We start from the raw sequence: 13,830 nt of genomic DNA, 5'->3' as shown, positions 1-13,830 counted from the left end.
GAAATTAATTAGATGTGTGTTTAGAATGTTAGGGCTTCCCTCATAGTTCAGTCGGAAAAGAATCTGCCTGCAATGCAGGAGACTCAGGTTCAATTCCTGGGTTGGGAAGATCCCTTGGAGAAGGAAATGGCAACCCACTCCAGTATTCTTGCCTGGAGAATCCCTTGGACAGAGGAACCTGGCGGGCTACAGTCAGTGGGGTCGCAAGAGTTGGACACAACTGAGTGACCTTCACTTCACTTCACTTCACTTAGAATGTTAAGTAAAATTATTGTCATTTAACCTGTCATTGGAGAAGCTTATTTTGTTTCAAGTATTTGATTTATATTCTCCTCAGATTCTCATAATCATGATTTTTGAATTGTTATCTTTAAACCATTTAGGATTTACTTATTTCTCTGTGCCCTGTACTCTCTACTTTTTTTTTCCCCTTCTCTTTGACCATTTCTGCTATTTGTTCTCACATTTACTTGTACAATCAGGAATTATTAGCAGATTTTTTTTTTAATGCATGTTCTTAGTTCACTAAGGATCTTGCTACTAATAGGCATTTTTAAGATATTTTAAGATTTTTCAACATCAATCTCTTAAAACACCCCTTCTCCTGTTGGAAACCTATATTTAACTTCCCTTGCATGCTTTTGAAATCTAAGGAGTGCAAGGTTATTGCCACATGTCAGCAGTGCTTGCAGCATCCTGGGAAATACAGTGGGGGCTATTGCAGGTAACACACATGTAGCTTAGAGAAGGCCATGTTGCGCAAGCATGGGCAGTGTGAGCTTGGGAGGTGCTCTCCTCAGGGAGCCCGCTGTTGTTCTGAGCGCAGGCTGCTGGTGCACTGTCCCCAGGAGAGAACCAAGCTTGTCTGTTGTCGAGTAGTGTTTAGCTTCATGAAAATTTGATCCATTTGGTTTACAGTCACCCTAACAGGCATTTCTCTGAATAGGCGAGTTAGGATTAAAAAATTGAATTTGGGGAAAAGTGTGGGGTCATTCAGCATCACAAGATGCCGTTTATCTAGGTAATACTGTCTTACTTTTCATTTCTGCCTTAATTTGGTCATGTAAATGTGCTCAGAACTAATAAAGATTTGCAACTGGTAAAAATTAATGCATGACTCTACAGCCGAATACTGAATGAAAGCATGTGTCATGAAATCGCCATTCTCTGATCCCGTATTTTCCATCACGTACGGACTGGTTCCATTTAGAGTGTAGTCCATGCTTATTTTTTGTTTCATAGGTTGGCCAAAATGGGAAGGACTGGATTCCGCTCTCTTCCACGAAGAGTCAATGGGACTGGCTAAGATCAAGGTCTGAGGCTTCGTCCATCCATCATCAGGTATGCATTGAACAAAAATCACTACAGTTCTATGCATGTATCTTTGAAGTATTTGGTTAATATGCATATTATGAATTTGGATTTTTATACAATGTTGAGTCACAACTTTATCCTGTAGTTTTTAAATGCACTGTAAGTAATTTAAACTTTGCAATATATTGAGTTAAATGATATTGTTAGCCATGAAAAAATTTCAGCTGGTCTTAGAAAAGTGTAATATTTGAAATATGCAATTCTTCATTGCTCAGTCTGTACATCCAAATATAACAGAATTCTTGTGTTACTCCACATTGAGTGTCACCAATTTTCATAGGATCAGTTGTTTGCTTCATCATGATGCAGTTTCAGTACATTTTTTTCAATAACTTAAAAACTGTTTTTCTCAACTGGAATTCTCTGCCCAATTATAGTTGGGTTCTTCTAAGATGATAATGGCAAAATATGACCAGTCTATGAAATATTTTCAGATATTACTTATACATGGGGGTTTAGATACTTTGTATTCCATGTTGACTTAACAGTTGCAAAATTTAACAGCTTGTTTCCCACACCATTCTAAACAGATGCACAAAAGCATCATGTCAGGAAATCAGGTAGTCAACATTACTCTTTTTTCCTGCTTTGGCAGAATGCTTTATACCAACTTACATTGTCTTTATTGGTTACAGCAGAATAGCTGTTTAGATATTTCTGAGAGAGGCAGAGAAGCTGTGTCTTAAATGAAAATATAACAGGGAAAGAACAGGCCCTTGAGATTCAGAAAAATCTAAAACCAGAGGGAACACATTGTGTTAGCAGTAGTGATGTCAGTTGCATTAATTGTGTTAATGTCACTTTAAAAAAATTTTTTTTATTTTTTAAGTTATGAAAAGTATGATAACACATATACAGGGGACTTGGAAAATACAGAACAGAGTTGCATATAGTTCTAATACATATTACAGTTTTTAAGTAGATAAATTAAGATAGTTTTTAGTTGGAGTTTCTCAAAATAGCAAACTCTTTAAAATTAATAGAATGAATAGATAGAAAAGTAGAAGGATATAGTCTACCCAAAAAGTACTGTGCACTAGTTCAATGTAATTAAGATTTATCCAGTTTTCACATAATAGCTGGGTGCAGATGCTTTCTTCTCTGCACTAACCCTCTGTGTTTTTTCAGTCTTTTTACCTTCTTGAGGCTTTTGATGACCAAGTCTAAGGTCTTTCTTGGTGACGGTCACATTGTACTTGAAAATATGTGGGTTATTTTCCAATATCTTTTGATATTTATTTCTCACATAATTCCACAGTATGTGGGAACTTGAATTTGTACCCTGCTGTTGTGTGAAAAAAGTGTTAATGTTACTTTTAAACTGCAGAGGAAACTTAGGCATGAAGGAAAGCCTTGATGTGTCTACCTACTGAAGAAGAAAGGCTGTGTGAATCAGACACCGATTAACTCACGTACATGCTTTACACTTTAGTCACATGAGCAGATGATTGCTGTATTTTGCCTGTTTAGGGACAGCCTTTATATTAAAAATACAATAGGATCAATTGCAGCGTACACTTAATTTTACAAAAATATAGGTTAAATCCATCCACTTTTCGTGAGGGCAAGTGTCAGTCTGATGCCAAAACACAAGTGATAGAAAGAAACTGGTTTTCATTGCTTTTTGAATATATAATAGGATGAGAAATCCAGTTGATCAGTAGTTGATAACATTTAGCCACCTGCCAATTTTCAATTTAAAGTCAGATCTTTTTGAAAGAGGTTGCCGGTGTTATCAGTTCTGTGTCTCTTAGAAATATAGTACCCTGCTAAAAACTAGCATTCGTGAACTTGAGGAATCGTTTACCTTTTTAATATCAAATGGATCTTTGAGGAGCTGGTTTCTTCCTCTGAGAAATACAGTTGATAATATTTATTATCTCTTGTCCACAAGTTTTCAAAGGTTTCAGTCAATCCAAGTTTTTACGTAGACATGGTCTTTGCCATACACGATATACATTTCATTCTTTCTTTCTCAAAGCCCTGATAATGAGTTGAAACTCTGACCCACCTTTTTCAAACTGATACCTCCACACTGATGTACCCCTGCACAAGCATTGTACTTACCACTCTCACAGGTCACAGGTGTGTCAGAGACTAACCCCCTGTATCTGGCTCATCCGCTCTCCCTGGGTGCCCCATGAACAGCATCTTCCTTTGTGACGTGAAAAACGGTGGGGAAAATTACTTCAACCAAATCATTGCTTCCACCCAAGAGACAGGGAACCATGACCCTCACCTAACATAACACCAAAACGTTTCACCACCTCAAGAATGCATATTTGTCCTGAAGACAAGTCATTTCTACTCTTGAGTCAGAAACCCCTCTTCGTGTGATGACACTGAGGTAAAGAATTGATTTTCACCTTGGGCAATGAGTTCAACTCTTTCAGGCCTCTGGTATCTTCTGTCTTAAGAACTCCTTCCCTGGACTGAATGGTTCACAAGGTGCCTAAAAGAGTTTTTGGCTGATTATCTGTATTTTTCTACAACACAAATTGTGACTAGAGCTGCCTTGCACAAATTAGTAGGATTTTTAGACATTAAAACATACGCGGAAACATTTTTATGTTCTCAGCGAGGTCTGTGGGTCCTTGTAAAAAGTGAAGCTTTAATGACGCTACTTTCCGTGTCCCGTCTTGATGATTCCCGAGGTTTCCCTGCTGCCCTCCCTGAGTACGACGTTTGTCAGGTGGGACCTCAGGGGACCTGTGAACTGTTCATTCTGAGCAATGCCTTAATATGTATTTTGACAAATGTAAAAGAAGCCTACAGATATTACATTAGACCAGCTGAATCCATTTTATGGTTTCTTCTTTCTTTTTTAATTCGAAAGCATCACATAGCAAGTAAAACTTCTAAAAATTAAATCTAGTTACAAACTAGTTGTTTCTTATTTTTTTTTCCAGTCCCTTTTTGCTTTCTTTTACGACCACATGAAACTTGAGAAGCCACCTAAAGCTAAATCATTTAGTGGAGTTGGGCAGTTCCCAAGTGTCCAACAAGAAGGCCTGCTTTAGGCTGCGATGGCCACTGTCATTCCTGGTGATTTGTCAGAAGTAAGAGATACCCAGAAAGTCCCTTCAGGGAAACGTAAGCGTGGTGAAACCAAACCAAGAAAAAACTTCCCTTGCCAACTGTGTGACAAGGCCTTTAACAGTGTTGAGAAATTAAAGGTGCACTCCTACTCTCACACAGGAGAGAGGCCCTACAAGTGCATACAACAAGACTGCACGAAAGCCTTTGTTTCTAAGTACAAATTACAAAGGTATTAAACTCTATTTGTCTTTCAGATTCTATTTTCTATTATGTTGGCTATTTGAAGCCATTGTTAACGTATATATTTGTATCCACCTCTTTCCGCTGACTTGCAGAGAGAAATGTGTAAGTAGATTAGACGTTTTAGCATTCTAAGTCACAGACTTTTATGTGTTAGTGCTTTTGGATCTTTTTAATGCAATGCTTAAACGAGAGTAGAACGTCCATTTGTACAAAGAAATTGCAAGAGAAAGGGTATGGACGTTAACGTGAGTATATTCTGTCTTGCTCAGTTGCATTTGCAATCACTAAAAACCAGCGAGAACTAAAGTGGCGACTTAGATGATTCCAGGTCTGTGGTGTTTAGGTGTGTACCCTTTGTAGCAGGCGTGTTGTGAGTTAGAGAGTGTCGGTGAGTAGGGCAGGTCTGTGTTAGCCTAGCAGCTTAGCTTCCGTTTGAACAGGGAGGCCAGGCCATTCTTACCATGATGCTGACAGAATATGTCTGTGTTCAAGGCACATGGCTACACACTCTCCCGAGAAAACCCACAAGTGTAACTATTGCGAGAAAATGTTTCACCGGAAGGACCACCTGAAGAACCACCTGCACACGCACGACCCCAACAAAGAGACGTTCAAGTGCGAAGAGTGCGGCAAGAGCTACAACACCAAGCTGGGCTTCAAGAGGCACCTGGCCCTGCACGCGGCCACGAGCGGCGACCTCACCTGCAAGGTGTGCCTGCAGACGTTCGAGAGCACCGGTGTGCTGCTGGAGCACCTGAAGTCGCACGCGGGCAAGTCGGCGGGCGGCGTGAAGGAGAAGAAGCACCCGTGCGAGCACTGCGACCGCCGCTTCTACACGCGCAAGGACGTCCGCCGACACATGGTGGTGCACACGGGAAGGAAGGACTTCCTCTGCCAGTACTGCGCTCAGAGGTTCGGGCGCAAGGACCACCTCACGCGGCACATGAAGAAGAGCCACAACCAGGAGCTCCTGAAGGTCAAGACGGAGCCCGTGGACTTCCTGGATCCCTTCACCTGCAACGTGTCGGTGCCCATCAAGGACGAGCTCCTCCCGGTGATGTCGCTGCCCTCCAGTGAGCTGCTGTCCAAGCCGTTCCCCAGCACGCTGCAGCTGAACCTCTACAACACTCCGTTCCAGTCCGTGCAGAGCTCGGGCTCTGCCCACCAGATGATCACCACCCTGCCTTTGGGCATGACGTGCCCCATAGACATGGATGCTGTCCACCCCTCCCACCACCTTTCCTTCAAGTACCCATTCAGTTCTACCTCATATGCCATCTCTATTCCCGAAAAAGAACAGCCCTTGAAGGGGGAGATTGAGAGCTACCTGATGGAGCTGCAGGGCGGCGTGCCCTCCTCCTCCCAGGACTCTCCAGCATCCTCCTCCAAACTGGGGTTGGAGCCGCAGCTTGGGTCCCTGGAGGACAGCACAGGGGACCTCTCCCTGTCCAAAAGCTCCATCTCCATCAGTGACCCCCTAAACACACCAGCATTGGATTTCTCTCAGCTGTTCAATTTCATACCATTAAACGGCCCTCCCTATAACCCGATCTCGGTGGGGAGCCTGGGGATGAGCTACTCCCAGGAGGAGGCACACTCTTCCGTGTCTCAGCTCCCTCCGCAGAGCCAGGACCTGCCGGATCCTGCCAGCACCATAGGGCTGGGCTCTCTGCACTCGCTGTCCGCAGCCTTCACCAGTAGTCTGAGCACGAGCACAACCCTGCCCCGTTTCCACCAGGCTTTCCAGTAGAGTCCCACGTGCGCATCGATGGCCGAAACGTACGCGCAGCCCTGCCTTAGCTGACCATTCTGGTTTTAGTGCCTACTTTAAGACAGTATCACAGTTTCTGCTTCTGTATAGTACCAATTTTCATTAAGCCAGTATAAAATAGAAACTAGCTTTTTAAATGAGCTTCAGAACCATTTGTGTTCAGCTATGTTTACCTGGGTATTTTGTCCTGATTCACTGCCAACTGTCATATTTTAAGACGATTTCTCACATAGGAAAGCCATTATTAGCAGTCAAGTCTTACAAATCCCATGTTCTGACTTACTGTTAGATCTTAAACTTTGCATTTTTGTCTGAGATCAATGGCTCTACCTTTTGACATTTGGCTCCTTAAAAATATTTTGCTACAGAATGTAAGTTTTCTAAAACGTACATGAATGACCTGAGAATTTAAAAAATTTTACTAGCCTCTAAATGGATTAATAAGGAAATGCTTCAAATGAATTTAGAATCCAGTCTGGGGACATAGCATATGTTTCTTAGATATAACCATAATTTCAGGTCAGTATATTTTGAAGACTTGCTATTGTCTGGCTCAAATGTTTGCTGTCTTTTTTATGCACATATAAGAAAAATCCTAGACACAAAGTGCACCAGTATTTGTAGCAAACAGAGACCCCCCCGAGGAAGGTGACATGGCAGTCCATGTTACTTAAGAGTTGGCCTTAAATTAGTACACAGGATGTTTGCCATGTTTTATCCTTGTTGCTGTCTTTCCTGCATTCATGCTAATAGCCTATGGTGTCAAGAGTCTTCAGCGTCAGTCTTTAGGTGCGTCTCTTTCATCTTCTCCACCTTTCATGGCCAGAGGGTAGGTCGAGGACAGCCAGCCATTTCCCTTGGCTTCTCACTGCACAACTGGTCCACAGTCCAGAGCTGTTGGCGAACACAGGTGTGCTTATCCTGGGGGTGGTGGGGGGGAGCTGTCCCATCTTCTAGGGTGAGAGACCCCAGGCAGGGCGACCAGTGCAAGGCCTGCCACTCTGCTAGGGACTTGTCTGGGAACCACGTCCCCTGTTGCCAGGGTGGAAATGAGGGGTCAAGTCATAGCGTAACACTTACATTACTTCTTGCTCCCTTTGATTCAGTTTCCTCTCCCTAAGCACCAAAAGCAGAAAATAGAACGACCCTCTTCACCAACCACCCCCACCCCCCGCACTGTGGTATCTTTCTCATTCAGTGTTAATTCGTTTTTCCCTGCTGTTTTTGGACAGAGACTTTAAAGTTAAATGCATTCGAAAACTATTTGAGGAGTGATCACAAAATTTAAGTGACTAAAAGTATATACAGTAAACCCCACTTTTACAAGTCACTGGGAAAGTGGGAGGAAGGTCACAAAGAAGCTGAATTTGCAGAGGGAGGGAGAAGAGCACAGTAAAACAAGCACTGTCTTCGGTGATGTGAAAAATAACAAGTGCGTGGTGTTCAGTGAATACAGTAGTTATTACAGGCTTTCCTCACCTTAGACAACCAGCACATTTTCTCAAAGGTCAAACTATTCTATTTTTCTAATAATCGGTTGGGGCGTCAACCTAAGAAACATATCTTATTAAGCACTTGTTAACACCTTATTTGGGGACCCTGTCGGTCGGGGTGGGTTTGAGGAGGGAGGGTTTATATAGAAGAGTATATATCTCTTTAAAAAAAAAATATTTCTGAGCACTCATGAGCCCTGTGTGGAAGCTTCTCTTCCCTTTGACAGGGCCAGCTATCACTGCGGATTTCCATGTTTACCAAGAAGTTCTAAAGATGAGTGCAGATTACTGAATATAATACATTATTTAAACTATTGGGGAGTAGTATAATTTGTGGAGAGATGTAAATTGTAATAATGTAAATGGGGGTTTCACTATATTATATGTATGTACACACACGTGTATCGCACTTCATAGAATCAGAGTTGCTCTCGTACGGAGCTTTGGCTCCAGTATTTTTATCATGCTCCTATTTGTTTTTGTTTTCTTAAAATCCCAGGAGCAGTAGTTTTTATACGTATGTATTTAAATTTTATTATTAAAAGTTACATTTTATTAAAGTGTGTTCCAAAGGCATTAAAATTATATATGTTAATAAGGAAATACATTTAAAATTTTTTCAAACTGCTCCTGAGCGTTTGCCTAGGAGACTGTTTGCTCTCAAAGTAGGCTTTTAGCTCTGCTGTGTTGCTGCCCGCTTTAGTTTCTATGAAACAGATTGCTTACTTAAATCATTAGTTGAATGATTAGTGTTCAATATTGCTTTAATCACCGTCAAGAGGAAAAGAAAAAATAAAAGAAAAAAAATTTTGGTGACAGAGCACAAATAAATAGAAAACCTGTTTTTAAATAGAAATCACAAATCACAAGTGTGGAAGCACTACTTTATTTTTTCTAAAATTTGCTTAAAGAGAAGTCAGATGAACGAACTGAGATGTTGGCCTTTTAGTGGGCTGTGTTTCACTGCTAATAAAAAAGTAAAAAGGGAGTACCAGGATTTATTAAGTAAAGCATTTTGGAAATGGGGAATGGCGCCATGTAGGTGTATATATATATATTTAGCCTAATTCTCGCCCAGCATACCTTCCAGGGCACCAGGGCTGAAATTGTGGACTCTATTTTCACGTGTACACACCCCTTTGCCTGTTGCTTTCCCACAGACTTGAAAATCACACTTCCAAGTAAGAGGGAATTATGCTCATTCATTTTTTAAACTGACTATAGTGGTCACTAAACCCCCTTTGAGAGAATCTCTATTAAACATGAGGTAGACTCATTTTATTTTAATTGCACAATGGTCTGACAAGGCTGTAACACCGAACTGGCTGGTTTTTTTTTTTTTTTTTTTCCTTAAAAAGAAAATTGACACTTTTGATGTCAACTGGATGTGATTAAAAATAATGATTGCCAATTCTGTTTTTATTCCCCAGTGGCCAGAATCATCATCGTCAAAATTTCTAGTAGTGCCTTTGCTTGGGTTTGTTTTTTTCTTTTTTTTTTTTTAAAGGGATTGTTATTAAGTAAAAATATTTCAGTTTAGAATTTGGACCTCAGACAAGATGTTGAACCTCATTCAGTTTGACCTTCCACATGTTTGTACAAATTAAGGTCACCAGATATGAAGCACGAGCATGGAAGGATACTGACACTATAAGCAATATTCTCCACGGATGGACCCAAACATCACCTTGATAGCTACTGGTCACTGCTACAATGTGCATCTTAAAACCCTGTTACCAAGTTCCGTTGTTCATGTCCTGACTGATCACTCGCTACTCTTTGTGCAACTTGTTAATTTCATGTAGGTGTTTCTTCCAAACTATGTATTTTTGCCGATGTGTTGCTTGTGTTTTATTCTTCTTAGTCACTTGTGCAACATAGTGATATATTGTGTTAATTTGGACAGTAGCGGTTTTTAAAAACCATATACTGACTGAAAACATGAGCCAGAGCTGACTGCTTTATTAAGCTAATAATGAATGTTAAAGAGTACATATTTCAGGATTATTCATCTAGTAAGCAATACACATATATAGGCCAATATTTTTTTAAAAAATAGAGCTTGGTCAACCTCTATACTACACATATTACAAGATATAGCACTTTCAAAACGAATCTAAACCTTTACAGAAAAACTTTCTTATAGGTTATGCCTGTTATTTTAAGACTTATTATAATTTGTTTCAAGTGCCATTAGAGGATAGATATATAGGCCTTTGATGTATAATGCTTTGTGTTCAAGAATGGTAGACGGTATTTTAAACAGGTACAGTTTTACAGTGTTTTCTTATCAATTTGCTATATTGCACAGAATCAGTGTGTGTCTTTTCATAAGGTTTTACAATGGTTTATTTTTTTACAAGGTTTACGTGTCTCAAAACACACTGTCTTCCCAGTATGTAAGTTAAAATACAAAAAAAAAAATATTCACCCAAGTTGCTTCCAGCCTACTGAGATCCAGGTGACATTGGAGGAGATCTTTTAGACATCACGTATTCTTCATTAGCAATGGCAGACTGTTAACCTCTGAGAAATGAGTGCCTACATTGAGACCTTGCCTTACTTCTCTCACACTGTGTCAGCAGCCATGTCAATCACATGTGGTGGTGATCCCATAGATCGACGTTAAGCTGTGTTGTGTAGCTCTGTGCTGAGAACCCATGCAGAGCTCCTTTCTGATCATATATACATCCAAATGATACAACCCACAATGGGCAAGGCACGTTCCTATCACCCCCTGCCCTTCTGCAATATTGTCAACCTCTAAGGATGGAAGGCAGTGTCTTTTGATAAGTTACCTAGCTTAGAAAGGACAGAACTATTGCTAATGTGTAAAACACTTCATTGTATAAGCTTCAGTGGTACAGATGACCCAGAATGAATGTGTATCTTCTCAGAAACACTCCTTCAATATTCCGTCGGATCATGCTGCTAATGTAACTTGGGATACAACTCTTCATGGTGCTACAGACTTCTCTGTCTCTTTCAGTCGTATTTTTTTTATCCATAGGAAAAAAAGAGGACTACATTAGGTGTAAAGGTGTACAATATATTTTTATACTGTGACTTCATTTGTCTTTAACAAGACTTTTACACCACCCACCACAATGTATTCATGTGCACTTGCAAAAGGAAACCTTGGACGTGCAAATGTTATACCAGAACAAACCCAGCTTTGTCCACAAAGGTGACCGTGACTCGGAAAGAAACATGGGCTTTATAATATGGTGTGGAGTGAAGAACGTGCTGTACGTTACTAACAGCCCTTTGAATTTAACAAAAACTGGGCATCCATTCGGAAATGGATTGCATCATGCCTGAACATAAGCTGGACTGCTGAAATTGTATTTTTAGCTGACGAAAAAGTGTTTGGACTAGTACTCTAAAAATGTTCTGATGATAAAGTTTTGAGTCAAAATAGAAAAGAGAAACTGCATTCCAGGCTGCATTTTGTATATTTTTATTGCATTTAAAATTCGCTCTTCTGTGATACCGGGAAATCAAGTGGCTTATCCTGTATATCATGTACTTAAAATGTATTCACAAACTACTGTTGTGTTTGTATAAAATATAGACAAAGATCATATTTTCTGTGTGTGTATAAGCTCTGTAAAATAGCAATCACATTATGAAGCTGCAGCGAGACTACATTTTAAACATACACATCCAAAGAAGCAGGCTATTTATTGTCCAGTTACCCAGTTATGAAATATTCATTTGCTGCTAATTAAACAATAGTACTGCAGCTTCTCATGGCCTACAGTGTTATGTTTGCTGTAAGAAAAAGATATGTGAACTCCACAAAAATATATGAATAAAAATTATAGAATGGCTTTAGATAATGTAGATCTTCCTGAAATTATAACAGATGATAAATTTCTATTTGGTATAACATTTTTTCCCTTTGAATTTGAAATATTTTCTCATTTGATAAATATAAGATTCTAATAGCTGCCTCTAGGACAATACTTGGTTGTTGAAATGTAAAGTTCTAGGGTTTCTTTTGTTGTCTTAAAACTTTTGTACCTTGAAAGGAAGGATAGAAATTGTAAATAAAAAAGTCAAAATGTTGTGCATCAAAACTTTAATCCAGGCGAGAATTCAAAGAATCTCCCAAAGGCTGTTAGAATGTATAGATCAATCATGTTTTTTATTCATATGAGATAAAATTGGCATTAAGCATTCCTTTGGCACTTACTGTCCATCAGTCCTGTAAATTACCATTTTAGACGTTCTCTTTGGGCTACTTCTCTAAAACTTTGCTGAAAACCCTCCCTTGACCATTCACCTGGACTAGAGGGATGAGCTCACAGATGTCATTTCGTCTCAAATTCATCAGTTAAACAGTGATGCATGTCTGAAAGAAAGAGATTAATTCTGAAAATCCAGGTAATAATCTGGCCAGGAACCAGTGGCAGGGAAAAAAAAATTTTTTTTTAATTTCTCATAGCACCTCTTTCATTATGATAGGAAAAATTGCTTCTTCACCTTTGACTTTCCTGTCCTAAGGTTCTCTACCTTCAGAGAGGTAAAGAAAACGCACAGTGACTCCCCATTTGGCAGTTCCTCTTTTCACATACTTAATTCCAGCAAATCTAAAAGCATTTCTTTGTTAATTCTTAGCATTAACACTACATATATTTTTATTTAAATTCACGCATATGAAATTTTTCAAGGACTGTTTATAGCAGGGAAAATGCTATTGCTTTTTATAGTCAGAATACTCTGAAAAAGGATGTTTGGGGTTAATTCACTTAAGGTGTATTCTCCCTTATGGAAAAGCAATTAGAAGTGTAGTTTAAGTAAACCATTAAGCATAAGCATTGTACCATAGATCCAGTGGGGCTAAAAGACTTCTTCATTCAGGTTTTTGTTAGGTGAAAAGTTTGTACTGATGATTTATCTTTAAGGGGAGGAAAACTTCAGTCTGACTATAGACAGCTTGAGTTTTTGCTGCCACTTTTCCTTAAATGAGCATTTCTTAAGCAGAAGGCCCCTCTTCGTGCAAAGTCCTGGGCTGTTCCCAAGGAGTCAACTTTATAGAAAGAGGCTGGTTCCTTGATGAACCGCTGGAATGAAGATGACACCATCATTACAACAGTGGGAAAGTGTAAATGCTGTATTGAGTTGTACCCAGTTACCCTTTTTTTTGTAGATCAAAAATGATCAAATATTGGCGGTTTCAGGCTAAAACTAAAAACAACCAAACCCAGAATGTCTCGACTTCACCTGCTTTCTTTTCAACACAGAGGTCAATAATAAATCTGTCTACTGAAGATGTTTGACTCCTGACTAGCATGATGGTTAATTTTATGTGTCCACTTGGCTTGGCTGTGGTACCCAGACTGGATGCCTGGTCTAGTCAAGCACCGGTCTAGCTGTTGCTGTGGAGGTTCTTTGTTAGATGTGATTAACATTTATAGTCAGCTGACTTTAAATAAAACAGACTGCCCTCCATAATGTGGGTGGGCCTCATCTAATCAGTTGGAGGCCATAAGAGAAAAAACCCATTCTCCAGGATAAGGGAGGTCTGCCTTCGGATGGCAGCATCAGCTCTCCACAGGTCCCCAGCCTCCCTGAGTCTCCAACCTGCTGGCTTGCCCTGCAGATTTCAGACTTGTCAGCCTCCACAGTTGTGTGAGTCAATTTCTTGTAGTAAATCTCTATCTCTGTTGTATGCAGTATCCTATGGCTTCAGTTTCTCTGGAAAACACTAACACAGCTAATTCAACTGCTGTTCTTCAGAGGTTCTGGTTTTTACCTCAAAAGAAGTGGCAACATCTTTCTCTGATACACGGTAATAGCAAAGAACCCAAATTCCCAGGTTCTCAGAGAAAAGTATTGTATAATAACACATATAGGTGGAATCTAGAAAAATGGCACAGATGAGCCTATTTGCAAGGTGGGGAC

At 39.9% G+C, this 13,830-nt stretch overlaps 1 protein-coding gene across 1 annotated transcript; it reads left to right on the top strand.

The window, feature by feature from the left end:
- The first annotated feature begins 205 nt into the window (after positions 1-205).
- On the top strand, positions 206-13,198 carry PLAG1 (PLAG1 zinc finger). The gene is made up of 3 exons (XM_040261253.1): positions 206-1,341; positions 4,284-4,642; positions 5,149-13,198. The coding sequence occupies exons 2-3, from the start codon at positions 4,401-4,403 to the stop codon at positions 6,404-6,406; spliced, it is 1,500 nt and encodes a 499-aa protein (XP_040117187.1). The 5' UTR covers positions 206-1,341; positions 4,284-4,400; the 3' UTR covers positions 6,407-13,198.
- The last annotated feature ends 632 nt before the right edge of the window (positions 13,199-13,830 follow it).

This window comes from Oryx dammah, unplaced genomic scaffold, assembly GCF_014754425.2.
Source record: "Oryx dammah isolate SB20612 unplaced genomic scaffold, SCBI_Odam_1.1 HiC_scaffold_19, whole genome shotgun sequence".
Lineage (NCBI taxonomy): Eukaryota > Metazoa > Chordata > Mammalia > Artiodactyla > Bovidae > Oryx > Oryx dammah.
The sequence above is the reverse complement of the archived record's forward strand: the minus strand, read 5'-3'. Positions and strand labels throughout refer to the sequence as shown.